Source organism: Pleurodeles waltl, chromosome 10 (genome assembly GCF_031143425.1).
Source record: "Pleurodeles waltl isolate 20211129_DDA chromosome 10, aPleWal1.hap1.20221129, whole genome shotgun sequence".
NCBI lineage: Eukaryota > Metazoa > Chordata > Amphibia > Caudata > Salamandridae > Pleurodeles > Pleurodeles waltl.
The window spans coordinates 928,940,425-928,967,818 of NC_090449.1; the positions used below are offsets into that span (position 1 = coordinate 928,940,425).

At 45.2% G+C, this 27,394-nt stretch overlaps 1 protein-coding gene across 6 annotated transcripts in view; it reads left to right on the forward strand.

Annotated features, from left to right (window-relative positions):
- SNX13 (sorting nexin 13) overlaps positions 1-27,394 on the forward strand; it is a 587,891-nt gene that overhangs the window by 186,468 nt on the left and 374,029 nt on the right. For all 6 annotated transcript variants that reach the window (XM_069211703.1, XM_069211707.1, XM_069211702.1 and 3 more), the window contains exon 9: positions 13,754-13,852. In XM_069211703.1, coding sequence (XP_069067804.1) covers positions 13,754-13,852 — 99 coding nt within the window. The remainder of the gene's footprint in view (positions 1-13,753; positions 13,853-27,394) is intronic.

A 27,394-nucleotide genomic window follows, 5' to 3' on the forward strand; every position in this document is an offset into this window, starting at 1 on the left:
CACTTATGGCCCTGTGTTAGTGATGGGACTGCAAACTCAATTTCAGGAGGACAGCAGATTTGTTCGTATAGCAAAGAGCTAAGGGTACAGTTACTTAAAGATTCTTGACTTTTGGCACTGGTCACTGGCAACACTGATAAAGGTAAAACTGCCCTCATTATAAGTGTTGGAGGTGCAGAGAACAAAATAGCGATGTTGTCCACATACCACAAAATGTGAAAGTCCATGCTTATTAGTGCCACATATACGACTACATGAAACCTGATTTTCAGGTACAGGTGCCTTTGATAGCCAGAATGCCGTTCCTACTAGACACACCCGGCCCCTCCCGGGTCTTTTACTACTCGAGAGTGCGTGGCTTGCTAGAGCTACGGGCAGGGCTAAGCTCGGCATTCTGTGCCTTTGTAAGAATGACCTCCACGAAGTGGCTTACTTTGAAAAACTGGTTTATAAGCTTAATGATAGACCTACCACAATTTGAGGGGATTTGGGAGAAATTTCTCTCTTGAGCATTGCTTCATGCTTACTGTCCCCCTGAGGGTTAATTAGTTGATATCAATACCTTTCTCCAGCAGTACTTCCTCATTACATTCCATTCTTTTGGTATTCCTTCTCACCCTGTCCTACCTCCTAAGCTTATCTGAACTGGACCCTTGTGGTTCAATAATAGGGTCTCCGTGGGGTAGATGTGAACTTAACTTCTGAAAGCATAAGATGTCTGATGTTCCAGATCGACTGAATTGTTGTAACACTGACACCTGTTTTTATTGGCTTTTTTTCCGTCTGTTTATAAAAGGCTTGGTTTATGAAAAAAATAAATCTTTAGATCACACTGCGCTGGAAAGGTATCTGGTGGCACCCAAAACTTCTGAATTTGAAAACTGCCTTTGCTATTTATACTTCGGAGGTGGATAGAGTAGTGCATTTATTTATATCTCAGTTCATAGCTTAGTTACTGCAACAAGAGCAGGTCAAATTCTTAATTTTAGTGAGCTTGGTATTATTACATGTGTTTTTTGTACATCCACTTCTCTTGTAATGTGGAAATGTGTTGCTATATACCAGGTTGCCAAATATGACATGAATCGATCTAGTTTGCCGTTTGTCCTGACACTCATCTGTTGGGACTTTTGGCGATGCCTAATCTCGTCTACACTTCATGATATAAATCCAAAGATTTCTTGGACAGAAAGTTGTTTATTTTTATGGACAATAAAAGGAATATTAACACCTTTTTTCCTCTTATAATTAATTTGAGAACATTTTGTGCTAGACTACCTTTACTATTGCTCTTAAAGGAGAACAGTTTGGCTTTGGAGTAGTTTGATATAGTAACACAGGCTATCAACAGTAACAGCAAAACGGTAGTATTAAGCGATATGTAGGAAAATAAGTTATTACTGACGTCTCCCTTCTTCTCCAATTGAAAAGAGTTTGATGCCTGTATTTTAGATCTGTACTTCCAGAGTTAGCCGTAATTCATTAGTTTTTTTCCAGTGAAGCCAATAATGTACTCAGAAGATTCCAAATGAACAGACGCAGATCTGAATATAATGGAAACTCTGTAAGGTTGGCCTGCTAGTAGAATGCTGGTGTCCTTGCCCTAATATTTCTCCTTTTCCCTTTGAGGTTTGTTTAGTAGAGTGAACAATAACAGCCTGCCTGCAGTACTGCCTTGTTCTTTGTAATGAATGTTTTCCCTGTATACATAAACACCCTGTTTAGACCACTACAGACATTTGCTTTTTACACTGCAGCACTCTGGGGTAATGGGTTCTTCACTCTAATGCTCTCATTTGGACAGAGGAAATGCATTGTCTGTAGGGCTTCTGGAATCCTCCACTGCACCATTGGGCTATGCAATCTTCTTTGCGGGAAAATCATGCATGCCTGGCACTCAAATGGTAGAACATGTTACTGGACCATATCAGGTTGAAACCAAATAACATGGAATTCAGAAAGGATCTCTAAAACCACATTTTCTTGCTGTCCTTCGCCCCTCAAATTAACTGCCCAGCTTCATTTACCTTGTCTCTTCCATGACATATATTGTTTGTTCCTCAGATTACACCTGGTGTTAACCTTAACAAATATCCCTTGCGGTTAACTCTACCCAGTGTTACTCTGGGTATTCTGCTGCTCCAGTAGCTAGATCAACTCTTTATAAGCCACATAAATAGACATGATTTCCCAACTAAGAGGTTCCATTGCAAATGAAATCAGTAATGAAGACAACAGACCTTTCACCTTTTTTGTTTTAGAATGACCACCCTTCTCTATGTTCACTGTGTTTAGTAAAGAAAGGAGTCTATTGGAAGGTGAGTCTGTGATCCTTAACTGTTGCTGGTAAGACTGCTATTGTTGCCTTTGTCATACCAAATGGTAGCCAGTGATGCTTTTAACACATTCAACAAAAGTGATGACCAATTCTATAATTATTTCATCAGTCTGGAGAAGGATGTGGTTGGGACTGGTTCATAGGAGTAGGTACATGTTACTTGCAGTATAGGCCTTGTTTAAGTGCTGAGGTCTCCTCCCAGTACTGATCCCTTATTAGGTCTCACCTACAAGTCTTGTTGTAAGAGACCTCTTGTGTACCATACCAAAAGCTTACAATCCACTTAGAGCCCACCTGTTGCTCACCATTGGTTGGCTTTGTCACTCTCATTTGTTTGCTTCTTATTTCATGGCTTACATTCCTCTTCTTGCATTTGTCCCTCGCCAGGACCATATTCTCACACATCCTTTTGATTGGTTGACCTGTATCCTTCCACTGCTCACATTTAAGGAATTACTTTTATGTTATTTTTCATCATTCAGTGAAAGTGCAAGTGTTTTCTAGCTCTCTCCCTTGTATGCTGCTTCTCCACCTCTCATGACTTCCCCTGTTCCTTCTCTCCTCCCATTTATGATCCTTCATTGCTTGCCTACCACTCATGGTCATTTACATTATTTTTGTCTTTCTGCCACAGGCTTCTGTGCTGCTCTGCATTACAGAAAAACACTTTTGTGTGCCTCTGTTTCTGCCCCAGCATCTTCTTGATGTGTTGCGCCACCTGCTCCTAACCCACACATCTGTTGCTCCCGTAGTCCTCTCCTTTCTTTCAATACAGTGTTCTTATTTATTTATTTATTTGCTAGGAACCAGTAGCTGTCATTTGCAATGGGTCTAAGATGGACCTATTGTAGACGTGTGAACAAAGCTTTTGCCAAAATGTCGGGTTGCAGACTCGAGATGTGCACAGTATTTCCTGTTGGATGCTTCAGGGGGGTGGTGTGCTGATATTATGAACATTGCACTCCTGTCCATCTACCACTGTTGCTGATGCCAGTGGAGCTGAGGAAAGGTGTTGTTGGAATAACAAATGTTGTACTATTCTGTGTTCCCACACTTCTCCTTATGAAAATGTACCTCACTTATGTGTGCGGGCCTACCGCCCCAACTGGAAAGGCCCCAAAATGAAACAAGGAAACATGAACGTTTTTCCTTTCAAATCCATTCACTGTGGTGATACTTGTAGCTTTGGTGTTAGTGCGCTGGCCCAGCCAGCACCCAGGGAAAATTAACAGCCCCATACATTTCTGAAAACTGGACACCCAGAGAGGACCAGGACAATATGATTGTGTGTACTCCAGCAATGCTTTCTTACCAAGAGTGTTCTGCATACTTCAGACTTTCACTAAACATCATGGATTTTCCTCACATTTCCTTGAGGGAATGTTCTAGAACCTGTGGTAATTCACATAATTCTTCCCACCCTGCGTTTCACAATTCTCCTAATCAGAATGGAATGCCAGTTGTGTGGTTGGGTGTATTGTCTGCAAACTGAAGGCTATGTGAAGTCCCTTTGGCGACAATTAGATCTTGGTTACAGTTCTGTATTTTTTCTATCATAAGCATTAAATCCACACCACACATGGGAAACAGAAGTTTAATCTGGAACATTGTCATATCCCAGGGTGGTACCTGCCTTGTCTTACTTCCACATTTGCAGGGCACTATGGGTAGGAAAATGTGCTTGGATCCGTGCAAGCCACACTCCTGTGTAGTCCCCTGGGTCTCTTGGTTTTAGAAATGCCAAGGGTTGTTAGGGGTTTTTGGTTGCTGGCTAACCCAGAGCCAGAATACTGCAGCCATTCACTGTGGCAGGTGAGTAGCATTTGGAATTTTCCTGGGCGTAATTTTGATTCATGGGCTTGCAAAAAGAGGGTACTATTCTGCTCTCCTGGGGGAGTAAATACTAACTCTTGGCTAGGGTTAGGACATGATGCTAAGATGGCCCAGAACTCCACTGCATTCCTTTTTTCACTGTATTCTCTGGTTGTCTGGTTGACGTTTAGCCCTGCTGTGTTGACAGATTGGGTTGTTTAACACAAATGTGTACGTCCTGATTGGAGTGGATGGATGGGCTTGACAGTGGGCAGAACGCCTACCAAAGCCTCTGGGAGAAGGAGGGAACAGAATTGGGTATGGGGATTGCCTGTCCTGGCACTGCATTGCAGCTCTCAATCCCGGGCACAAGACAGTATTTCTGCCAGCCAGGAGAGGGAGAATGGGAGAGTGTGGGGTTTAACTCCTCTGCCAAATCCATATGTCAAAATTATCAAAATAAAATGCAGATTTCCTCCAGCTTGATATGGGGATGTCTGTGTTATTCAGGCACTGGGCTCTAGAGGGTAGAAAGACTTGTGGGGCTCTGTGGGTGGAGGGATTGTAGCTCAATACCAGGAGTAATTCCCCCTGTCTGCTACCAGGAGCAGAAAGACTGTTGGTGCTTTAAGGTTGGGATGTATCGTCTGATACCTGGACAGACCAGCCCGACCCATTTCTTTTTAATATTTCTGGCTTCCAGTGAGCTTTCTGTCGCTCCCACAACCCTCACCCATTCTAGCTCTGTCCATCCCTCTGAAACCTTCCTTTAAGCTGATTACTTAGTAGCTCAGTGGATAGGGGACCCTCCCTCCACCCTGTTTGTTAGCCACAGACATATTAGGTTGAAATTACATGTTCGATGGCATCTGTCGCTGTAGATACGCATGTTTTGCATAGCTCGCCATCTGGTGTTGGGTCGGAGTGTTACAAGTTGTTTTTCTTCGAAGAAGTCTTTCGAGTCACGGGACCGAGTGACTCCTCCTTTTGTCTCCATTGCGCATGGGCGTCGACTCCATCTTCGATTGTTTTTTTTCCGCCATCGGGTTCGGACGTGTTCCTGTCGCTCCGAGTTTCGGAACGGAAAAACAGCTAAATTTCGGAAGATTTTCATCGGTATTGTTGCGTTCGGGATCGGCGTAGTCGGAATCAACACCGCATCGAAGATCGAAGAGCTCCGGAGCCCTTCGGGGTAGTTTTCGATCCCCGTCGGGGCCTGCTCGGCCCGACCGCGTGTAGAAGAACGCCGATGGAACGGACCCCGTTCCGTTTCTGTCCCAAATGCCACAAAAAATACCCCTATTCAGACCAACACTTGGTCTGTAACCTGTGCCTATCACCTGAGCACAGTGAAGACACTTGCGAGGCCTGTCGTGCGTTCCGGTCCCGAAAAACACTCCGAGACCGTCGAGCAAGAAGACTTCAAATGGCGTCCATGCCGACAGCGCACCGAGAGTTCGAGGTACAGGAAGAGGAAGAAACCTTTTCGATACACGAATCGGACTCCGAGGAATTCGACGATCCACAAACCGTGAGTAAGACGTCGAAAAGCACTCATAAGAAGATTGTCAAGGCCCAGGGGACGCCACTGCCACCAGGCCATGGCTCCACCCATAAATTCGGTGACCGACCGTCGGCACCGAAAAAGGCCCAATCAGTGCCGAGACCGTCCGACTCCGGTCGAGACACCGGCACGCAGCCTTCTCGGGACCGAGAAAGTGCTGGAGACATACATCGACACCGAGATAGCGGTGTAGACACGGCTCGACGCCGAGACAGCGGCACCGATGAAGATCGACGCCGAGATGTTTCGACTCCGAAAAAGAAAAAAGCCACCTCGGAGCCGAAAAAAGATGCAGACAGGGTTTCGGTGCCGAAACAACCTGCAACCGACCCAGTTTCAGGCTCTTATACCGAAGAGCAATCAATGACCTCCCAAATGCGAAAGCATAGGTTTGAGGAAGACCCGCAATCCACCGATGTAGACCATACGCAGAAACGTATTTTTATACAGCAGGGGACAGGAAAGATAAGCACCCTTCCCCCTATTAGGAGAAAGAGAAGACTGGAATTTCAAACTGACCAAACACCACAAACAAAAATGGTGAAAAGGGTTACTCCGCCACCCTCTCCTCACCTATAATTCACGTCTCGCCAGCACAAACACCATCACATTCCCCGGCTCACACCACCATGAGCCAGGATGACCAGGATCAGGACGCATGGGACTTATACGACGCCCCTGTGTCAGATAACAGTCCGGAGGCATACCCTACAAAGCCATCACCACCAGAAGACAGTACTGCATATTCTCAGGTGGTGGCTAGAGCAGCACAATTCCACAATGTAAGCCTCCACTCAGAACAAGTCGAGGATGACTTTCTATTCAACACCCTCTCTGCCACCCACAGCTCCTACCAAAGCCTGCCTATGCTCCCTGGTATGCTTCGGCACGCAAAAGACATCTTTAAGGAGCCGGTCAAAAGTAGGGCAATCACACCAAGGGTGTAAGGGTGGAAAAAAAGTATAAAGCGCCTCCTACAGACCCTATTTTCATAACTTCGCAGCTGCCACCAGATTCTGTCGTTGTAGGAGCAGCTAAAGGGCCAACTCCCACACATCTGGGGACGCACCACCCCCAGATAAGGAAAGCCGCAAGTTCGATGCAGCTGGAAAGAGAGTCGCAGCACAAGCTGCAAACCAGTGGCGCATCGCTAACTCACAGGCACTTCTTGCGCGCTATGACAGAGCCCATTGGGATGAGATGCAACATCTCATTGAACATCTACCCAAAGACCTACAAAAGAGGGCAAAGCAAGTGGTTGAAGAAGGACAGAACATTTCAAACAACCAGATACGCTCCTCCATGGACGCAGCAGACACAGCTGCAAGAACAATAAATACATCTGTGACCATCAGAAGGCATGCATGGCTACGAACGTCTGGGTTTAAACCAGAGATTCAGCAGGCAGTTCTCAATATGCCATTCAACGAAAAAGAACTGTTCGGTCCAGAAGTGGACACGGCGATTGAAAAACTTAAAAAGGACACGGACACTGCTAAAGCCATGGGCGCACTCTACTCCCCGCAGAGCAGAGGAAATTACAGCACCTTCCGCAAAACACCCTTTAGAGGGGGGTTTCGGGGTCAGGCCACACAAGCTAGCACCTCACAGGCAACACCATCCAGTTACCAGGGACAGTACAGGGGAGGCTTTCGGGGCCAATATAGAGGAGGGCAATTCCCTAGGAATAGGGGAAAATTTCAAAGCCCCAAAACCCCTACAACTAAGCAGTGACTCACATGTCACTCACCCCCTCCACACAACACCAGTGGGGGGAAGAATAGGTCATTATTACAAAGCATGGGAGGAAATCACTACAGACACTTGGGTTCTAGCAATTATCCAAAATGGTTATTGCATAGAATTTCTACAATTCCCTCCAAACATACCACCAAGAGCACAAAATTTATCAAAACATCATTCCGAGCTCCTGGAGATAGAAGTTCAAGCACTATTGCAAAAGAACGCAATCGAGTTAGTACCAAACACACAAATAAACACAGGAGTTTATTCACTGTACTTCTTAATACCAAAGAAGGACACAACGCTAAGACCAATCCTAGACCTAAGAATACTAAACACATACATCAAAGCAGACCACTTTCACATGGTCACACTACAAGAAGTGTTACCATTGCTGAAACTACACGACTACATGACAACATTAGACCTCAAAGACGCGTATTTCCATATACCAATACATCCATCGCACAGGAAATAATAAGGTTTGTATTCAACGGAATACACTACCAATTCAAGGTACTGCCTTTCGGTTTAACAACCGCACCAAGAGTCTTTACCAAATGTCTAGCAGTAGTCGCTGCACACATCAGAAGGCAGCAAATACATGTATTCCCGTATCTAGACGACTGGCTAATCAAGACCCATTCGTTAATAACGTGCTCACACCACACAAATCAAATCATACAAACCCTCTACAAACTAGGGTTCACAGTCAACTTCGCAAAATCCAACATTCTGCCGCGCAAGGTACAACAATACCTAGGAGCCATAATAAACACAACAATAGGAGTAGCCACTCCAAGTCCACAAAGAATTCAAAATTTCAACAACATCATACAACGCATGTATCCAACACAAAAGATACAAGCAAAGATGATATTACAACTCCTAGGCATGATGTCTTCATGCATAGCCATTGTCCCAAACGCAAGACTGCACATGAGGCCCTTACAACAGTGCCTAGCATCACAGTGGTCACAAGCACAGGGTCACCTTACAGATCTGGTGTTAATAGACCGCCAAACTTACCTCTCGCTTCTATGGTGGAACGATATAAATTTAAACAAAGGGCGGCCTTTCCAAGACCCAGTGCCACAATACGTAATAACAACAGATGCTTCCATGACAGGGTGGGGAGCACACCTCGATCAACACAGCATACAAGGACAATGGAACATACATCAAACAAAACTGCATATAAATCACCTAGAACTACTAGCAGTTTTTCAAGCACTAAAGGCTTTTCAACCAATAATAGTTCACAAATACATTCTCGTCAAAACAGACAACATGACAACAATGTATTATCTAAACAAACAAGGGGGGACGCACTCAACGCAATTGAGCCTGCTGGCACAAAAGATATGGCGTTGGGCTATTCACAACCAAATTCGCCTAATAGCACAATTTATCCCAGGAATTCAGAATCAACTCGCAGACAATCTCTCTCGAGATCACCAACAGGTCCACGAATGGGAAATTCACCCCCAAATTCTGAACACTTACTTCACGCTCTGGGGAACACCTCAAATAGACTTGTTTGCGACAAAAGAGAACGCAAAATGCCAAAACTTCGCATCCAGATACCCACACAGGCAGTCCCACGGCAATGCCCTATGGATCAACTGGTCAGGGATATTTGCCTACGCTTTTCCTCCTCTCCCTCTCCTTCCTTATCTAGTAAACAAACTCAGTCAAAACAAACTCAAACTCATATTAATAGCACCAACTTGGGCAAGGCAACCATGGTACACAACGCTGCTAGACCTATCAGTAGTACCCCACATCAAACTGCCCAACAGGCCGGATCTGTTAACACAACACAACCAAACGATCAGACACCACCCAGATCCAGCATCGCTGAATCTAGCAATCTGGCTCCTGAAATCCTAGAATTCGGACACTTACAACTTACCCAAGAATGTATGGGAGTCATAAAGCAAGCCAGAAGGCCATCCACCAGGCACTGCTATGCCAGTAAGTGGAAGAGGTTTGTTTGCTACTGCCATATTAATCAAATCCAACCAATACACGCAACCCCAAAACATGTAGTGGGTTACTTGCTTCACTTACAAAAATCTAACCTAGCTTTCTCTTCCATTAAAATACACCTTGCAGCAATATCTGCAGACCTGCAGCCTACCTATTTAACTTCCCTATATAGGATACCAGTCATTAAAGCATTCATGGAGGGCCTTAAAAGAATTATTCCACCAAGAACACCACCTGTTCCTTCATGGAACCTAAATGTTGTCTTAACTAGACTTATGGGTCCACCTTTTGAACCCATGCACTCCTGCGAAATACAGTTCCTAACATGGAAGGTTGCATTTCTCATCGCCATTACCTCTCTAAGAAGAGTAAGCGAGATTCAGGCGTTTACAATACAAGAACCTTTTATACAACTACACAAAAATAAGGTCGTCCTAAGGACTAATCCTAAATTTCTACCAAAAGTAATTTCACCGTTCCATCTAAATCAAACAGTGGAACTTCCAGTGTTCTTCCCACAGCCAGATTCCGTAGCTGAGAGGGCACTACATACTTTAGATGTCAAAAGAGCATTCATGTATTACATTGACAGAACAAAGAGCATCAGGAAAACTAAACAGCTATTTATTGCATTCCAAAAACCTCATGCAGGAAACCCAATATCAAAACAAGGTATAGCCAGATGGATAGTTAAATGCATCCAAATCTGCTACCTTAAAGTGAAACGACAACTGCCCATTACACCAAGGGCACACTCAACCAGAAAGAAAGGTGCTACCATGGCCTTTCTAGGAAACATCCCAATGCAAGAAATATGTAAGGCAGCCACATGGTCTACGCCTCACACATTCACCAAGCACTACTGTGTAGACGTGTTATCCGCACAACAAGCCACAGTAGGTCAAGCCGTATTAAGAACATTGTTTCAGACTACTCCCACTCCTACAGGCTGAGCCACCGCTTTGGGGAGATAACTGCTTACTAGTCTATGCAAAACATGCGTATCTACAGCGACAGATGCCATCGAACTGAAAATGTCACTTACCCAGTGTACATCTGTTCGTGGCATCAGTCGCTGTAGATTCGCATGTGCCCACCCGCCTCCCCGGGAGCCTGTAGCAGTTCGGAAGGTACCTTCAACTATTTGTATATATATTATTTTAACCTTAAATAGGTACATACTTAGTCACTCCATTGCATGGGCACTATTACTACAATACAACTCCTACCTCACCCTCTGCGGGGAAAAACAATCGAAGATGGAGTCGACGCCCATGCGCAATGGAGACAAAAGGAGGAGTCACTCGGTCCCGTGACTCGAAAGACTTCTTCGAAGAAAAACAACTTGTAACACTCCGACCCAACACCAGATGGCGAGCTATGCAAAACATGCGAATCTACAGCGACTGATGCCACGAACAGATGTACACTGGGTAAGTGACATTTTCATTATGTAGCGCTTAGTACCCCTGCCGAGGAGTTGAAGTGCTTTACTGTGAGTAGCATGCCACCAGGGAGTAGAGAGTTAGAGATCCATCCATTTGTTTTTGGGATTTGTTTTGTTGAATGGTTGAATGTATTTACTTCAGTTTTTTTGTGTGGTACATACATGACTTAGATGTGGACATTAGAGGGGCTAATTGACAAGTGAATAGTTGATGCAATGAATAGACAGTGTCAGGTTACAGGGGTATGGTGTCAAAGGGAGATTAAGATTGACATGCTGTTTCCAGTAACCTAATCTATGTACACAAGAGGCATGTGAAAGGAAAGGAGAGGGCCATTCAGAATAAAAAGGGGGTGAAGTGCCATTTTCATGCAAGGTTTTAGGAACACAATAGGGATATATTTTTGCAATAAATTGCAATCTATGAATGGAAAGCTGTAGAATGAAACACATTTTAAATTGTACTCTAAAATAATGTGCCTTTTAACAGGTTTTTAAAGAGAGACTTTAATTTACAAAGGCATGGCTGATACTTGCCTTGCTGCAAAAAGCAACCCCAGTGCTTTTTGAAACCCTTTTATGACTGACTGTCAAGCAGTGCAACATTTAAGCACATGCTAGTACCAGTAATTATCATTTGACAACACTATTGAGAAAGCTCCTGTACACTTCATTCCACTATAGATGCCATAAATACTTGCAAACTCAGAAAGGACACCTGCTGGTATCTACCACATCAGTATATTCAATTTTATGAAGTACTGCTACACTTTGTGCATGCAAGTCATTTTACACTATACATAAACTACACATTTAAACATGTTATGTAAACACCCACCAACCTTTTATCTAACAAGACAGTTGAGAAACATGTTGCAGGGATCACTATTCGTAAATTCAGGGCATATTTTTTCTTACCCATTCATTACTTGGTTACTTCCTCTGCCTGAAGACCACCAGGCCCAAGGTCTGATACCACCGTGAACCTCCATCATTCACCTTGTCTCGTAGGCATGGCTACAATAGGAAGAACTCTATAGATGGTATTTCTCTACAATGTGTCTGTCACCCAATTGTGCCTTAACTGAATGTCATCTGAGGGTTACACTAGCTTGTGTGCTATTCAGCATGCAGATGAAAGTTCTCCATCACCATAGAGCATGTTCAAAGAACCTCCTTTTCCACAGGCTGTAAGGTAAGCGTACCATGCTTGAAAGATCAAGTAAATACAGGCAAATACTAGAATTTCCCTATGAGTATAGCTTTTTCACTTTTTTTTGTTAAATCAATTTTATTAGGTTTTACAAGAACATCAACTGTTTCCCAGTAGAGTGTACTATAAAATTGCTAAATACTGTGGCATACAAACAAGAGGAACATTTGCTTTCTTACGGTCCTCGGTAGGCATGTTCTGTAACAGCATACAGCAAGCATAATCATGATCAGTGAGGCTGTAGAGACAGTAGTAGTGTACTGTGCCAGTGCGAAGTATAAAACATAGATTGGGGAACAAGTTCATAAACCATGGTAAGCTAAATAGGGAAGAACTGTGGGAGGGTGCGGCAGGACACATTGTCAAAAGGAGTGGGGGGAGTGAGATGGGACCAGCTCAGCAAGGAGACCTGAAGTGAGAAGCCACAGCAGTGTGTTCCGCAAACTAGGTAAGGTTTAGGGGCTATGGCAGAGGTGGAAGTGTCAAGTGGGTTTGCCCGATTCAGGGAGTAAGGTTGTCGTTTTTGGCTCGCTGTAGGAATTGTGTTTAAATAGTCACCAGTGGGATGATACGGCTTGTTTGCTTTTTCATAGTGAAGGGCGTCCTCGTATGCCATCACCCATTTATGCACTTCACCATACCAAGCCTCTAATGGTGGTGCTGTAATGGAGCACCAGTGTAGTGTGAGTACGCTTTAAGCAAGGAGGAGCGCCAAGGAGGTAAAGCAGGTGCGCATTTTATATTGTTTTATGTTACTTAAAGATGCCCATTGAGCACGTTTACCAGATGTGTATATCATATGGTTCTGTGACCTCTTGTAGGATGTTGTGGACTACCTTCTAGTAGGGTTGAAAGGCAGGGCAGAACAATAACATATGTGCTAAGTCTGCGTCTGGTGCCTGACATCGTGGGCAGCTCACATGTGCATCGGAGAAAGTGTTTTTTTGGAGCTAGGGTAAGATACGCTGTGAGTAAGAGAAACAATTGTACGTTCTTAAAATGGTAGTTTCGAGATACCTGCAGATGGAATGCTAGGGCTTGTGTCCCTTCTTTATTGTGCAGCACTCTCCCATACTCACCTTCTCACTTCCATCGGAGCAAGTCTAGGAGGTTGGGGGGTGCTGTCAGGTCTCAGATGGCTTTGTAAAGCCAAGTGATGAGGCATCTGCCATTCCCCATTGCAAATGTGGTATACAGTACTGAGTGGGATACGGGTTCCGTACCTGTGGTGCTCCATAGGACACAGCAGGTGTGAACAATCTGTTGGTAAAGAAGAAATTGACCTGGTTGAAGGTTATAGTACGTCATTAGTTGCTCAAATGGAAAGGAGATGTCCATCTACGAACAGGTCGCCTACGGTGTGGATAGATTGTGCTGTCCAGGGTGTCATGTCTCATTGTGTGTAAGAGCCAGGGAATCATGGGGAACGCTGGAGCATATGCCGGTTTGCTCCTTGCTAAGTGAAGTGTGCTGAATACTCATGTCCGGGCCACCGACACTTGTAATGTCTGTGGCGGCGGAGGTGTGAGTATAGTTTTTTTCCTTCAGTACTGTTGGAGAGAGAGAAAAAAAAGAATAAATTATAACCTCAAGATTATCACTTATTGTAAATGATGGTATATTTCTTTGTAAACATCTTCCTAGATCCATCGGAATTTGTGGATACCTTTTTTGAAGTTGAAGTTGAAATGGAAAAGGAGGTTTGCCGTGATCTGGTTTGCACTTCTCACAAAGATGAAGAAGGTAATAGTGGTAAATTTTTTACCATTGAATTATTATTATTCAAATGGTAGTGATGTATAAATTAAAAACGGAACTTTAACAGAAAAACAAACCTAGATGTGTTTGTAAGAAATACGTTTTATTTACTTCAATATAAAATTACCTATATGCAAAATTGTACTTAAAAAACAAAAACTTTTCATTCAGTTAATAAAACTTGCTGCGCTTAGATGTATATTACTCTTTAGTCTAGCCTGCTTATTTCCCTTAATTTACATTAACTTGTTAATATTCTTCATGTACGTTTGACTTATGTTTGATTGTGCTAAGTGACATTATGTATTGAGTGTGCTTTCTAGTGAGGAGGGGAGCTATAGATGCTCCTGGGAGTGTTTGCATGGGGGAGGGGCAGGAGAGCACAACTATGTGTACTGGCAAATAAACTGTTACTTTATGTTCTCTGGAGGAGTGGCAGTGGTTCTGGAATGTTTGGGTTTAGGTGGGGATGACGTTCCAGGGAGTTTGAAGTCTAGTGAACTATAGCTGCAGTGCTCTCCGCTATTGTAGCTGCCCTCGTTTAAGCTGTACTAAATACAGTTATCGTCTTCTTACCCGCTTGTGATGCTATGCTTCAATCCAGCACAAACCTATTATTGTTTGTACAGTATTTCTTTAAAGGTGCTAGCATATACAAAACATAAATGTAATAACTAGTAGTGGCAGTATTTTAGTTTAGACATTGTCAACTTCTTAAAAATTTGTTAAACCATTTGGTAAACTAGTTACAGCATGTCCGTATGTTCATGCTAATAGGCACAACGCTCACATAGGTGAAAGTGTCTGAAGGTAAGTGGAGGCAGCTGGTGTGATGGGTTGTGTGTCCTGCAGTGTCAGGGTGGGTAGATGTGGTTAGGCGCACATTGACTCAGTCTGTCCTAACGCTCTTTGTGATATCACAAAATCAAGGAGGGAAGAGTGAAAAGCAGATGGTAAAGCGAGGGAGACTACTGAATTGCAAATTCGAAATGCAAAAAGCAACACTGTAGCAAGGCTGAAGAACACTGAGAAAGGGGCAGTAATAATGAGACAAACTTCAGGAGGAAGGTAAGAGTCAATTCAAAGGTGCTAGTTACTAAATTAGGAGAAACACCAAAATCATGTTTTTGATTAATTCATCAGACTGAATCCAGCGATGCCCCTGTGTGCCGTAGGTGGCACTGTATGGTTCTGTGGTGGCACCATACAATCTGGAACGGACTGAGATGAACCACATAAAACTACCACTCCGCTTGGTGATGTCCCTTTCTTTCGTTTCATGCCCTTCACCATGGATCAAGAGCTCTGTTTTGAATCTTGTAGATCTTCCTATGACTGCTAAAAATATTTCACAATGTGCTAGGGTATGGTGTCCCTAGTGAAAATGACAAGGAAGCAAATGTCGATGGATTTTTTCAAGAGGTTTGCCTATGGTGCTTAGGCTCTGGCCATGTCTCTTAAGTCATGCAAGAAGTATCAATAGCAGTCCTGGTCACTAGCCCGCCCCTGTAAAAGTCCACTTCCTGCTCGAAGTCTTCCAGTAAGTCAAAGTCTAGGCATAAGCGTAAGACGCCTTATGGGACTCAACCCTATCCTACCTCTTGAAATCTATAAAGAAGGCGCAAGATTGTCTTGTTAAAAATCAACTCCCTCTATGTCTATGAATCACAAACATTCCTGAAAATGGTCCCTGCTCTCTCTGACTTCCTGGGCTGTTGTCAACTTCACAACAAACTACACATTCAGAGAGGCCACACAGATGTTTTGTGCAATCCTGGCTGCCTCTGGTGTGCCTTTGAGCCCCAGAGACGCACAGGAATCCTCAGCCGGGCTTCTGCTGTAAGATCTGCTACCTCTGGAACCACTACGAGACCTGTACCAACTCCAGCATTAACTTGTACTCTAGCAAAAAGGTCCACGCCAGTTCTTTCTGAACTGATACTGACACCACCGGTGCTGTTTGATGATCCAATGCCATTCTCTGACATCAAACTGATGTCAGCCCGGTCCAGGCCTTTGTCTGCTGTAAAATCACAAAACCTCAACCAGAATTTATACAGCTGGATTCCAATCTGAGACAGTCATTCATGTCCGTATCAACAGAGGATTCATTAGTTTTTGGCTCAGATTTAGACCCAGTGCAGGACTTCAATATTCCTCACAACACTGGTAATGAGGAAGGGAACGAATTGCTGCCTCCAAAATTATACTGATGAACTGAATCCTAATTAACAAAATGCCAGTGGACTCGACAAATTGCTTGAAGCATACTTGGCTCTCTACTTAGTCCACATAAGGACAGTGTTCCGTTTGTGGTGGAGGTTTGGAGGGAAACTGAAACACCAAAATTGCAGCTGGCCACATTCCAAACAAAGACAAATGCAGTGACTGAGATTCTTCAACCAGTACCAGCTTTATCTCAGCCATTATTGCCATTTAGAAATCTTTACTAATGCCCTTTTAGCTCCATGTTCCAAGCCATACTCAAGCCCACCAGTCACTAGACCTATGTCTAGATAACTTGGATCAGCTCCTGTTGACCCAACCTCCCTGACCAAGCATTCTATACTGAGAGCATGATTTTTCAAACTTCAGCAAGCAAGGTCAAAATTGATTTCTTTTCAACCAATCATTTTGAAAAGTAATCAAAATTACTTGATGCTTTTGGGAAGCAAATGTATTTTAGCTGCTCTAGCCAATAAGTCTATCAGTGAAGTTGAGGGGGGGCGTGGCTAACTGCCCAAGATGGCGGTCGTCTAATTGCAGAGCTCCCGGTCCGGACCCGCTAAGAGCAATAAATCAGTCACAAATCGGGCCCATCCATGGACGAGGGACTGCTACCTGCCCTCGAGTGATAACCGAGTGCACACTGGAACAGTAATAGGCCCCCGGTCAGCATTGTGAGGGTGTAACAGAGCCTCGTGCGGAGCTGGGCCTAGCGAGTGGAGAGACTAGATCGGATGGGACGGCCCTTGGGCCAGCGGCGTGATGCGGTGAGTTGGGCTGCGATGGCGGCACAGTCATGATCGGTGCCGGTTGTGAGAGTCTGGGCTACAGCGATGTGGCCTCAGTCGATCCCGGATGCCTGATCCCCCACCCCTCATCTGGTGATGCACTGTGCAGGACGAAGCATGGAGTAGAAATGGCATTCGAGGGACAGAAAGTGCTGGCGACCTTAACTGCCGAGGAGTATAACAAGAGGAGAAACCCAGAGGAATATCTCAAATTCTGCGATTAGAAAACGTTTCGCATCACACGACGCAGCACGGCTTATAGAACGGCCACCAATATGAGAGGGCCATAATTTGGAACCAGGCGGTGGCTAAAAACACTGCCAACGTCTACCTTAAACCCAGAAACGTAATACCGAGGATGACAGGTGTATGACTGAGGCCGTGAGTATAGAAACCTCCCTTGGTGAAAACCCCTCATTTATTTGACTGTGGGCCCTAGTGTGCCGGCCTATCGGGTTAGTCGCACCATGTGTGGGCAAGGTCATGGGCCGCACAAAGGGCAAACATCTTGATGGCGCAGAGACGCTAAGCTCCAGGAACTCGGTGCCAGCTACAGCAACAGATGCCCTAATGGATAAACTTGACGTCATTTTATAGGAAATCAGGGAATCACGGCTGGCGATAGAACAAAGGCTGGGCTCTATTACAATGGAACTGAGTATCCCGAAGGATGATCAAAAGAAATTAACGGTCAGAATAAAACAGACAGAAACAAATGTCGCTAGTATCCTCCCTGCCCATAAGGAAAATAAAAACGCTATTGAACACTTACAACAACAAGTAGAAGCCCTGCAAGAAAGAGTCAAAGACGCAGAAGGGAGATCGCAACGCAATAATGTCTGCATAGTCGGCCTCCCGGAGGGGTAAGAAGTTCAAGATGCCGCACAGTAAGTGGAAGCCTGGTTGAGAACGAAAGCAATAGATGGACTATCAACCCACTTCCCAATAGAGAGAGTGCATTGAATTCCTGGTAGGGGGCCCCCACCAGGGGCACCACCGCGCCCCTTGATAGCCCGGGTACTAAACTACAGAGATCGTGGCACCCTGTTACAAGTCACAAGAGAAATGGACCCCATCTTAGTAGATAATACTCGAGTCTCCTTGTACCCGGACTATCATATGCCCTACTATTTCCGGCCCGATTGCGAATCACACATAATCAAAAGCAAATTTCTTTGAAACACCTGATTTAGTGCGCGACTGGCTGGACTTGACCTTCCCACACCCGGGCCTCAAAGTGATGCCCTACCATCGAGACAGAACCACCAGCCCTGCAAAGACTAGCAAAATCGACAACGTTCAACACAAAAGAAAACTGGCCCGACGTTGTCGCAGGTGTTGGAGGGTCAAAATGATGCAATTCAGTTAGCATACTCCATACATAGAGTAGACTCCCCTCCTCCTGGTGTTTCCTGTTCTGTAGATAGCACTGTCGCCTCCGACTCAATCGGAAGCCTGGCACTATTTCCATCCATTACTCCACAGGCAGCGCAGGAGCTCTAGTGCAGTGGTTCCCAACCTGTGGTCCGAGGACCCCTTGGGGTCCCGAAGCCTTCTCAGGGGGTCCGCGAGAGCCTAGAAAATGGAAAAATATTAACAAATATTGACAAATTAGGTCCCCAGCTTCCAGTAATGACTCAGACAGGGGTCCCCGGATTCCCATGATGATTCAGTGGGTGTCCCTGGGTTCCATTAATGTTAAAGTGGGGGTCCACAGAAATCAAAAGGTTGGGAACCACTGCTCTAGTGAATAGCCTGAGTGAAAATGAGCCCTTAAAAGACCTCTCCAAGTGCTGAAGTAAAAGACTTATGAACAATCACAGAATGCCCACACAGACCGGGTAGCAACTTAGAATGATTAGTTTTAACATAGGCGTATCACACCCTTGCAAGAACACTCACTGACACAAGATGAAGGGACTTGCTGTGATAATCGATTACGAAAGTAAACGGATGAAAAATCGTACTCCTTGTTAGTGGATGAATCCTCACCTCCTGTGGGGATTATATATATCTCTTTTCTAAGTGGTGGGCCCGGACGGTCAACCTCTGTGATCCCTATCTCACATAGGGAAACCAGTTAACCACGGAAGAGAAATACTGAACCTACATCTTGCACAACCCCCATTGCGTAGGCTTGTTTGATTGTTTGCATAATAATGGTTATAAGCCGATTAGGTTATTATTATGTAAGTTTTTGGCGGAGTCAGTTTTGGCTTTGCCTAGTATTGGGTTCAGTTGGGGGAACTGTTTATTCTTTCAAAGTTTTGACATCAACAAATGCATCATACATAATACATCTGGAGAGAAGCAGCCTGGCGTGGACTGGGAGAGGGATTAGTCTATTAATGTTCCATAATGATGTTGATAAATGATTACAATATTATTACTTGGAATGTACGTGGAATGGGATCTATCCACAAACGGCATAGAATATTGGCCCTATTGAATCGCCGTAAAGCACACATAACATATTTACAGGAAACACATCTCACCACTCATGAGGCGGTGAAACTCCGCAAAAAATGGCGAGGGCATCTGCTCTACAAGTCATACTCTGCGTTTGCTCGTGGGGCGGATGTGTGGATACGGTCTGAGGTCCCATTCAAGGTACTGGACACAAAGGAGGATGAGGAAGGCAGGTCCACTTTGGCCAGAGGTGACTTAGATGGGAAGCCTGTGGTACTGGGTAGTATATATGCCACAAATAGCAGCCAAGTTGCTTTCCTAGAACACCTATTGGTGGTACTCACACAATGGGCACACATCCCCTGGATATTAGGTGGGGACTTTAATGCAGTGCTAGACACTACCCTTGACTGCTCCTCCCCCCCCCCCACTGTCAGGCACTAATGCGCAAAGACAAGCAGAAGCACTGCGGAATTGGTTACAAGGCTGGGCACTTATAGATATACGGCGGGCCAAGAATGTAGGGATGAGAGAATATTCCTTTTATTCCCACCCACACAGGGTGCACATGAGACTTGATCGTGTTTTGTGCACCGCTACACAGCAGACGACCCATGCTACATACTTAGGGAAAACACTATTGGATCATAACCCATTAGAATTGACTATGATGTGGGGGAAGATGTCTACAGCAATCCCAACATGGCGACTGCAACCATTACTACTGGAAGATGCAGCGTTGAAAGAGGAAATGGCCTGAGTAATAAATAATTTCTTTACTGACAATACCGGTACTGCGTTGTAGGAAGTTGGCTCTGTATATACTATTTCAAAGTAAGAAATAGTGTGCACAGAGTCCAAGGGTTCCCCTTAGAGGTAAGTTAGTGGCAAAAGTAGATAATTGTAATGGTCCATTTTGTGGTAGTGTGGTCGAGCAGTAGGATTATCAGAGGGTAGTGTTAAGCATTTGTTGTACACACACAGGCAATAAATGAGGAACACACACTCAAAGACTTACTCCAGGCCAATTGTTTTTTATATAGAAAAATCTATTTTCTTAGTTAATTTAATGAAACACAGGTTCAAGATTTACAAGTAATACTTCAAATGAAAGGTATTTCACTTAGGTACTTTAGAAACTTTGAATAATCACAATAGCATGTTCAGTTTTGGTAGAAATGGCAATAAGCTATTTTAAAAGTGGACACAGTGCAAAAATCAACAGTTCCTGGGGGAGGTAAGTAATTGTTAAGTTCACAGGTAAGTAAAACACTTACAGGGTTCAAGGTTGGGTCCAAGGTAGCCCGCCGTTGGGGGTTCAAGCCAACCCCAAAGTTACCACACCAGCAGCTCAGGGCCGGTCAGGTGCAGAGGTCAAAGAGGTGCCCAAAACACATAGGCTTCAATGGAGAACAGGGGTGCCCCGGTTCCAGTCTGCCAGCAGGTAAGTACCCGCGTCCTCGGTGGGCAGACCAGGGGGGTTTTGTAGGGCACTGGGGGGGGGGGGGTACACAAGCAGGCACAGAAAGTACACCCTCAGCGGCACAGGGGTGGCCGGTTGCAGAGAGCAAACAGGTGTTGGGTTTTGTATTGAAAGCAATGGGGAGACATGGGGGTCTCTTCAACGATGCAGCCAGGCACAGGGGGGGGGCTCCTTGGGGTAGCCATCACCTGGGCTAGGCAGAGGGTCACCTGGGAGTCGCTCCTGCACTGGAGTTCGGGTCCTTCAGGTCCTGGAGGCCTCGGGTCTCTTGTTACAGGCAGTCGCGGTCAGGGGGAGCTTCTGGATTTCCTCTGCAGGCGTCTCTGTGGGAGCTTAGGGGGGGTCGTCTCTGGCTACTCACGGGCTCCCAGTCGCCAGGGAGTCCTCCCTGTAGTGTTGGTTTTCCGCAGGTCGAGCCAGGGGCGTCGGGTGCAGAGTGGAAAGTCTCACGCTTCCAGCGGGAAACGTGAAGTCCTTAGAGTTGTTTCTTTGTTGCAAGAAAGTTGCAGATTGTTGAACAGGGCCGCTGTTCTCGGGAGTTTCTTGGTCCTTGGTTGCAGGGCAGTCCTCTGAGGCTTCAGAGGTCGCTGGTCCCTGTTGGATGCGTCGCTGTTGCAGTTTTCTTCAAAGTTGGGAGACAGGCTGGTAGGGCTGGGGCCAAAGCAGTTGTCGTCTCCGTCTTCACTGCAGGGCTTCAGGTCACCAGTCCTTCTTCTTGTTAAGGTTGCAGGAATCTGGTTTCCTAGGTTCTGGGGGCCCCTAAATACTGAATTTAGGGGGGTGTTTAGGCCTGGGAGGGCAGTAGCCAATGGTTACTGTCCTGGAGGGTGGCTACACCCTCTTTGTGCCTCCTCCCTGTGGGGAGGAGGCACATCCCTAATTCTATTGGGGCAATCCTCCTTCCACAAGATGGAGGATTTCTAAAAGTAAGAGTCACCTCAGCTCAGGACACCTTAGGGGCTGTCCTGATTGGTGGGTGACTCCTCCTTGTTTTTCTAATTATCTCCTCCAGCCTTGCCGCCAAAAGTGGGAGCAGTGGCCGAAGGGGCGGGCATCTCCACTAGCTGGGATGCCCTTTGGTGCTGTAACAAAGGTGGTGAGCCTTTGTACAGTGTTACAGTTCCTGCAGGGGGAGATGAGAAGCACATCCACCCAGTACAGGCTTTGTTCCTAGCCACAGAGTGACAAAGGCACTCTCCCCATGTGGCCAGCAGCATGTCTGGTGTGTGGCAGGCTGGCAAAAACTAGTCCGCCTACACTGGAAGTCGGGTATGTTTTCAGGGGATGCCCTCTGGGTGTATTTTACAATAAATTGCACACTGGCATCAGTGTGCATTTATTGTGCTGAGAAGTTTGATACCAAACTTCCAAGTTTTCAGTGTAGCCATTATGGTGCTGTGGAGTTCGTGTTTGACAGACTCCCAGACCATATACTCTTATGGCTACTCTGCACTTACAATGTCTAAGGTTTGGCTTAGACACTGTAGGGGCATAGTGCTCATGCACTTATGCTCTCACCTGTTGTATAGTGCACCCTGCCTTAGGGCTATAAGGCCTGCTAGAGTGGTGACTTAACTATGCCACAAGCAGTGTGAGGTTGGCATGGCACTCTGAGGGGAGTGCCATGTTGACTTAGTCATTTTCTCCCCACCAGCACACACAAGCTGTGAAGCAGTGTGTATGTGCTGAGTGAGGGGTCCCTAGGGTGGCATAAGGCATGCTGCAGCCATTAGAAACCTTCCCTGGCATCAGGGCCCTTGGTACCAGGGGTACCAGTTACAAGGGACTTACTTGAGTGCCAGTGTTGTGCCAATTGTGGAGATAAAGGTACAGTTTTGGGAAAGAACACTGGTTCTGGGACCTGGTTAGCAGGGTCCCAGCACACTTTCAAATCATAACTTAGCATCAGCAAAGGCAAAAAGTCCAGGGGTAACCATGCCAAGGAGGCATTTCCTTACATGCGTCCTCTCCGTTAGTGGAGTGGGAGGCGTTCAAAGTGGTGGTAAGAGGAGCAATGATGGGAGCAATGACGGGGGTACGGACGGCCATATTGAGGGAGCTAAAACAGGTAGAAGACAGACTGGGGCCCCTAGAGAAGGGGGCAGTGTTGCAGACCCCACAGGGTCAGCAGTTACAAGAAGTCAGGGCCGAGCACGCAGAACTACTCAAATGACTACGAAAATTAGACTATGCAAAATATAAGGGGCATACACACAGTGAAGGGGATAGGGCAGGTGCGCTTTTGGCGCGCCTTATAAAAGATGAGCCATCCCCCACTCCCATTTTGCACATTAATACACCACAACAAACTAGTATAAATACTCAACTAGAGACCAACGTGGCATTTTGAAACTAATAATTAACCCTGTATTCTGCACACCAGTACTAGACAAGGTACACCTTAGCTCCTTCCTCTCGGACATTGAACTACCGACACTTGATGATGAAGGCAAGCAAATCCCGGGAGCGCAGATAAAACAAGGGGAGATACGTGGGGCCATTAAGGATATGGCGCGTAATAAATCACCAGGATTGGATGGTCTTCCGTCTGAATTCTATTCCCTATATATTTCAAAACTGGCCCCTCAACTGGAGAAGTTATATCATGCCTTGTTGGCAGTTGGCTACCCCCTAGATACGACTAAACAATCAATAGTGACCTCACTATTAAAACCTGGAAAGTCTGCAACAGATATGTTGTCCTATAGACCCTTATCTTTAATGAACACAGAATATAAAATATTAGCAAAATTATTAGCGCAAAGACTCCTTCCCTTTATAGGCAACTTGCTCCATACAGACCAATGTGGATTTGTACCATCTCGTAATACCTCCTTAAATATACACTGGTTATATCATGTGATAGATTCTGCCAGAGAGTGATTCCCTCCAAGTGGGCTGTCTTTCCTTGGATCTCCGCCAAGCATTTGACTCCTTAAACTGGGACTATATGTTTGAAGTGTTGGAACGATTTGGGCTTCCCCATGAGTATATACACTTGGTCCGACTGCTTTATGCTGCTCCTACGGCGAGGGCGGCATGGGGCAGAACATTTCAAACTCCTATCATATTCATAGGGGTACTAGACAAGGATGCCCATTGTCTCCCCTGCTGTTTTTGTAGAATTGATGTATGGAATACAATGCACTCTATCACTATATGCCGACGACATTATCTTATACGTGAGAATCCTTGGCCACAGCCTGAGTTCTGCTGTGCAGATATTTCACGATTTTGCACCGCTGTCAGGGCTGGACATAAACTATGACAAGTCCATAGCATTCTTCTTCTGTGAATTAGATATAGGGAACATGGTGGACCTTGGTGACCGGCAACTGTGGGTAGCTGTAGACACTTTTCGATGCCTAAGTATACAGATTTATTGAACCCCACTGGACCTGTTAGAGAGCAACTTGCGGAGAGGTATGACCTCACTCAAGCCACAGATTGTTTTGGATAACGTCACCACTATCCATCGCGGGCAGACTAGGGTTGGCCAAGATGGTGATGCTGCCCTGTATCCTGTACTATTTTATGAATCTACTGGTGTAGGTGCCTGATACCTACTTTAGGGGAAGGCGCTGGATTAGCTTGGCGAAGTTGCAAATGCCGGTGGACCGGGGGGCATGAGTGCACCTGACTTTAAAGCCTGCTGTGTGGCGAGCCAGCTTCAATGGCTCGCATACTGGCTGGCCGGACGAAACTTGCAAGAAATAGAGTTCACCCAAGCAATGTTACATAGGGGCTGTCTACACTCCCTGATAGGTTCTGGGTCCTGTTTCTCCCGAGAGGATGCCACTTTTGCTACGAGTGGCCTTAAAGTACTGGAAACTTGCGCTCAAATACACAGCTGGCGTGGTTCCCTACGCCCGCAACATTCCTCTGATGGGACTACCTGTGTATGTTGGAACACTAACCCAAAGCAGAATACAAAGGTGGACACAGGATGGAGTGGACACAGTTGGGACGCTATTCAAAGACCACCCCTTACTAACACATATGGATTTCATACATGAACACAATCTGCCAACTTCATTATTCTTACTGCATGCAAATATAATACACTACGTAAAGAACCACTGGGCCCCGGATGGCATGGAACCCCCCCATGCATGATTTTATTCATACTGTGTATACCGTAGGACATGAGACACATTTAATTAAATGGCTTTACAAAAGACTCAGAGTACACTTACTGCAACCCTTGACTGCTCTTAAAACTAAATGGGGAGTGGATATGGGTAAAGAATTATCGGACAAAGAGTGGTCTTAAATACTAGAGTACCCTAGTCAGGTATCCCGAAGCACGCGATTCAAGTTTATACAATATACCATACTACATAGAGCTTATCTCACGCCACATAAGCTTCATATACTATTCCCCACACTACCATGAACATGTCCCAGATGCGGGTAGAAGAGGCAGAACTAAAACACATGCTCTGGAGCTGTCCTAATATCTCCAAGTACTGGAATACGTTGGGTACCATCTTCAAGAAGGTAACAGGAAGCAGTGTCTGGAGGACAGCAGAGGCATGTTTGCTTGGGTTGTTTCCCCACACAAGAAAAGGGAGGGTGTCCTTGCGGTTTGCAGACCTGGCACTCTTATTGGCAAAGCACCTATTGACCAGACGCTGGAAGGCTACACTAGCCCCCTCGATGGCGCAATGGAGTGTAGAAGTGTTGGAGAGGGGTGCAGAGCAGAGAGTACCGTCCTCAGGAGGGAGGAGAGGAGAGTAGAGAACTGAGAAGACACCCTATGACTTTAGACTGGGATGAGATGCTGGACTTTTTTTAAACAACATGTGAGGCAGAGAGGGTCTAATTGCAGATATAGAATTAACCGTACTGGGCTACTGTGTTTGGCAAAACCTAGTGGCCACTACTGAAATCTTGTTAATAACAGAAATGTGATACAGAGGTAGTGCCGCTGGGCACGGATACACGGTAAGATCTCCTCCACACCAGATCTAAACTGCGGTCATGCGCTTAACAGCAAATGGCTGAATTATGGCACGCCACTGCTATGATTCTCCTATGAGAGCAAGATGTCAAGTTGGAAAATGGAGGGGGGAGAAGTTAAGAAGTATTCAATAGAACACAGTCTCACCTGGTGAACTACAATATAGCAAACATAATCTATATATCCAAGTATTAGTTAAGAATGAACGTAAGTATAGAATCTGGATATAGGATGGTATAGCTGAGTTGCACAATATAAAACTGTATCACCGAGACAATAATGCTATGTATTGTGTACTATGAAATATTCTGTCCTGGAGTATACCGTGAATATTATTGTATAATTCATACCGAAAACAATACAAATGTGTTTAAAACATTTAAAAGAAAAGAAAGTCTATTATTAAAGTTTTTATTTTGGTAGATACACTAATTATTGAATATGAGCAGCAGCATCTTGCTGACTATCCCAGATTACCTCAGGGTCTCTTTGGCAAAAACTATACAGTATAATCTCAATAGATGCTGCCAAATGCGTGCTGCAGTCTGGCCTGGACACCACAGACAGGCCCCAGTGTAATGCTCAGAAGGCATGCTTGGATGATATCAACAGGGGTTTCTGCTGACATGCAGGCATCACCACTGGGTATGCCCTTTGACTGGTCCAGGTTCTTTGAATAAAAAGACTGAATCAGCACTGGCTTTGGAATGATTCAAAGACAATCGTGCCACTTCACAATACTTGGTATAATTGCCTTACCAGTTCAGGAAATTCAGGGTTACTGTAAAAGGCTAGCTTACAGGCAATAATTGCTCTGTCAACCAGTCATACAACAGTAAGCCAAGTCCTTCTGAAGCTGTGGATTCAGCATCAGTAATAACCAGGCCAGCAGTGACTGCAGTTTTCCACTTCTGTGGCTATCAAGATGCTGATGTCAAGTGTGTGCTTCAGACTGGCCTGGACACTTCAGACTGCACCAGTAGAGCTATTAGCACCAGTGTTGTGATCAGAAGGCATTCCTGGTTGAGATCATCCAGGTATTCTGGACACCTTCAGGTGCCCATATTGGACATGCCCTTCAATGGTTCTAAGGGTTTCTGAGAAAGAACTGATTTGTCGCTGTAGCGGTTCAAGGGCAGTTGCACCACAGTCCATTCTGTGGGACTGCTGACACCAGCAAAACTATTTCTCCACTAATACAGAACATTCAGAGACTACTCTGCATGCCTTCCAGGCTGAATTTCAAAAGTCCAGTCCTTTCGGGGCTTGGCATCGGCACCGTTAAACAAAGCTCAAACTAGCCTGTTATGTTTTATGTTTTGTTTTATTTATATATTGTGTGTGTGTGTGTGTGTGTGTATATATATATATAAATATATATATATATATATATATACACACACACAAATGGTATATAGATTTGTATTGCATGCTAATCACCTGTGAGGGTATCCAGGCGCTTCAGCATGTGTGTGGTTCCCACAGAGTTTATCTGAAGAGTCAGATCGTCAACTTCTTGCAAGACTCAAGAAGTGAGGAGCAGGCTGTGATTTGGTGAGGGACGTTGTTCCATGGGTGTAATGGAGGATAATAAGTGAACTGCTTTGCTTTTGTGTGTGCGGGTGAGGCTGATCCTAAGTGTTTGGTGGGCTGGTGAA